This window comes from Phaseolus vulgaris, unplaced genomic scaffold (assembly GCF_000499845.2).
Source record: "Phaseolus vulgaris cultivar G19833 unplaced genomic scaffold, P. vulgaris v2.0 scaffold_1110, whole genome shotgun sequence".
NCBI lineage: Eukaryota > Viridiplantae > Streptophyta > Magnoliopsida > Fabales > Fabaceae > Phaseolus > Phaseolus vulgaris.
The window spans coordinates 1-2,834 of NW_027174418.1; the positions used below are offsets into that span (position 1 = coordinate 1).

At 33.6% G+C, this 2,834-nt stretch overlaps 1 protein-coding gene across 1 annotated transcript; it reads left to right on the forward strand.

Annotated features, from left to right (window-relative positions):
* The first annotated feature begins 510 nt into the window (after positions 1–510).
* On the forward strand, positions 511–2,627 carry LOC137817749 (protein BREAST CANCER SUSCEPTIBILITY 2 homolog A-like). Its single transcript, XM_068620985.1, has 7 exons — positions 511–728; positions 802–978; positions 1,196–1,338; positions 1,437–1,499; positions 1,603–1,819; positions 2,092–2,259; positions 2,332–2,627. The coding sequence occupies exons 1-7, from the start codon at positions 531–533 to the stop codon at positions 2,389–2,391; spliced, it is 1,026 nt and encodes a 341-aa protein (XP_068477086.1). The 5' UTR covers positions 511–530; the 3' UTR covers positions 2,392–2,627.
* The last annotated feature ends 207 nt before the right edge of the window (positions 2,628–2,834 follow it).

Below are 2,834 nucleotides of genomic sequence, written 5' to 3' on the forward strand. Positions count from 1 at the left end.
TTGGGTTGAACTCTTGAATATGAGCAAATTTTGGAATGACCTTTTCTCTACGGGCGTACACTGATTTTTTTCCCAAATTTTGTATCAACATGTGGTCTAACTGGTTCTGTAGAACGGGAATTAGTTATTTATGGTGGAAAAGCCATAAAACAACTGAGCTTATTAGCAAGAATAGGAGAAAAGCTTTTTGTTAATTGCTATTGAACTGTTTGTATGCATTGATTCATAAATATTAAACCTGAAGTATGATATAATTTGATGGCTATAGATGCACTTTCTGGTCATCAGGACCAACTTAACTAACTAAATATTTCTTGCACAAACCTTTTGTTGCCACAGTAAATTTGAATTTGTTTAGCTTCACAATGGAGTGCATAGGAATAAAATAAAACAGGAAATTTATATCGTATGATCTGAAAGTGGTGTGTAAATAGGAAAGCCAGAAAAAAAAATTTAGGTGCTTACTAATGCAATTGTTATTTTTAGAGCCATAATGTGAATTTTGTTTTTCTGCACTACTGATCACCTATATGGACAGACGCTCTGCTGTTGTAGATGGCATCATTTCTGAGTATCAGAAGGAAAGGTCACACATTAATTATGACAGTGATAGTGAAGGTGCTAAGATTTATAACATGCTTGAGACAGCAGAAGAACCTGAATTCCTAATGGCAGATATGAGTCCAGAGCAGCTTAGTTCTTTTGCTGCGTATAAGGCCAAATTAAATGTAAGGTTATGTTTCCTATCTTCCCAGAAGTCTATATGCAGAGAGACATTTATGATTTCATATACGTCTTCAGGCAATCAGACAGTCAGAAAAGGAAAAATCAATAGAAAAAGCTTTGAAAGATGCTGGCTTGGGACATAGAGAAGTCACGCCATTAATGAAGTTACGAGTAGTTGGATTAACTTATAAAACTCGACAGGACAAACCTAAAGAAGGCATAGTAACAATCTGGAATCCAATTGAGAAGCAGGTGAGGTTGGTGAGCCGCAAGGATTAGCTGTATTTCCCTTGTCTTAATAACTAGTCAATAATTCTGTGGTTTTAGCTTTGCATGCAAATGTTTTTCTAATGCATGCCAAGCTAATTTTGATACTTTTCCTTCTTTTTTATTCTATTACCTTGTTGTAATTACTATTTTGTGGAGGTCACTTGATTTCACACAATTTCTTTGTGTAACTAATTCACAGCTTCTGGAGTTGGTGGAAGGAGGAGCATATGCCGTTGCAGGACTCATGCCATCAAGTTCTGATTTTGATATCCTTCAATTGCATGCTAGAGGATCTTGTACCAAGTGGTTGCCTTTATCTTCTAATGCAAGAGAACAGTTTAGGTATCTAACAATCATAACATGAAGGGGGAAAAGTGAATTTTTACTTGGCTATATTCTGTGTAGGGAACATTCTGAATCCTTATTTTTTTTATTTGTAGGCCATTTTTCCGCAGAAGAAAATCTACCCCGTTATCAAGTTTGGGTGACATCCCTCTTTCCAAGTGTGTTGATGCTCTAGTCTGCTTACATGTATCTTTCTGTTATCTGATTAAAAAAATATATAGCTCGGAAATATTTGACATTGTCTTGTCATTATGTACACAGCGAGTTTGACATTGCTGCATATGTTGTGCATGTGGGAAGAGTTTATACATCAAATCAGCAAAAGAAGCAATGGGTTTTTGTGACTGATGGATCCATCATGAATGGTTTACAGTCAGAAAAGTTAATCAACTCCTTGCTTGCTATCTGCTTTTGCTCTCCCTTGATTGATCATGATTCATCATTTCCACTATTCAACTACAACCTTGCAGGATCTACGGTATTTACGATGCATTATGGATATGGTTACTATTTATTTTCACCAATTAACTTTAAACCTATTACTAATATCATTTTAGCTTTTATAACAGCAGAAAAATGTTATCTCATTATTCTGAGCATATTGTAGCGTATGAACATATAGGTTTAGATAAAATTTGAACGAACCAAGTTTTACCTCAAATAGAATGTCAATGTCACATGTTCAAGGTGTCTAGTTTGCAAAACGTGTGTCGATAAGTTTGATGAAAGTTGTATGTTGATTATATGCAGGTTGGTTTATGTAATCTTATAAAAAAGGAAAAGGACCATACAAACCACATATGGGTTGCTGATGCTAACGAAAACTCTGCTTATTATTTGAATTTTGATTCCTCAAACTGTTCTCACCTCAGAAATGCTGCCAGCTCCATCAGAAGATGGGCATATAATTCCCTTTTGGTATGATTCATGGAACCCTACCACATCCGAATATGTTTCTACAATACAATGACACTTTTGTGTTTTCTGCAGATAATAGAGAAACTGAAGGAAAAGGTGTTGCATGTGGTTGGTGATGATTGCAAGGCATAGGGAAAACTACAGATGTTCCTATTTTGCTCTATTGTCTATGACATTCACATCACTTAGTTAAAGGTTAACCTGATCTTTTAGTTTCTTTTCTTACCAAATATGATTATTTTTCCTTTGTAATTAAAATAATAATCCTAGAATATAAGAGTTTTCAAACTATACACTCTTTGATGTAGGATGGACTAAATAAGGAAAGTATTAAATACTATGAGGAGAAAATTTGAGGGAGAATAAAATCTAAACATGAAAATGTTAAGGTAGAATCAATGCTAATCTTTGATTATATAATTTGGTGGGGCATTAATTTTTAACAAAATAATAGATTTAAATATAATTTTTTTTTCAATTTTAGTCTTTATTTTAAAACAGATATTGTCTTTATATTTTAGAAAACCTAATTTTTTAACCATTAGTTTTTGTTATATTATTTAGCTTGTTGTAAT

What these genes read in the sequence shown, in the direction of transcription:
- LOC137817749 (XM_068620985.1), top strand. Translation starts at nt 531, where the DNA reads ATGGACAGACGCTCTGCTGTTGTAGATGGCATCATTTCTGAGTATCAG. An exon ending in GGAATCCAATTGAGAAGCAG is followed by an intron (nt 979 to 1,195) that starts GTGAGGTTGGTG and finishes ACTAATTCACAG; the next exon opens with CTTCTGGAGTTGGTGGAAGG. An exon ending in AATGCAAGAGAACAGTTTAG is followed by an intron (nt 1,339 to 1,436) that starts GTATCTAACAAT and finishes TTTTATTTGTAG; the next exon opens with GCCATTTTTCCGCAGAAGAA.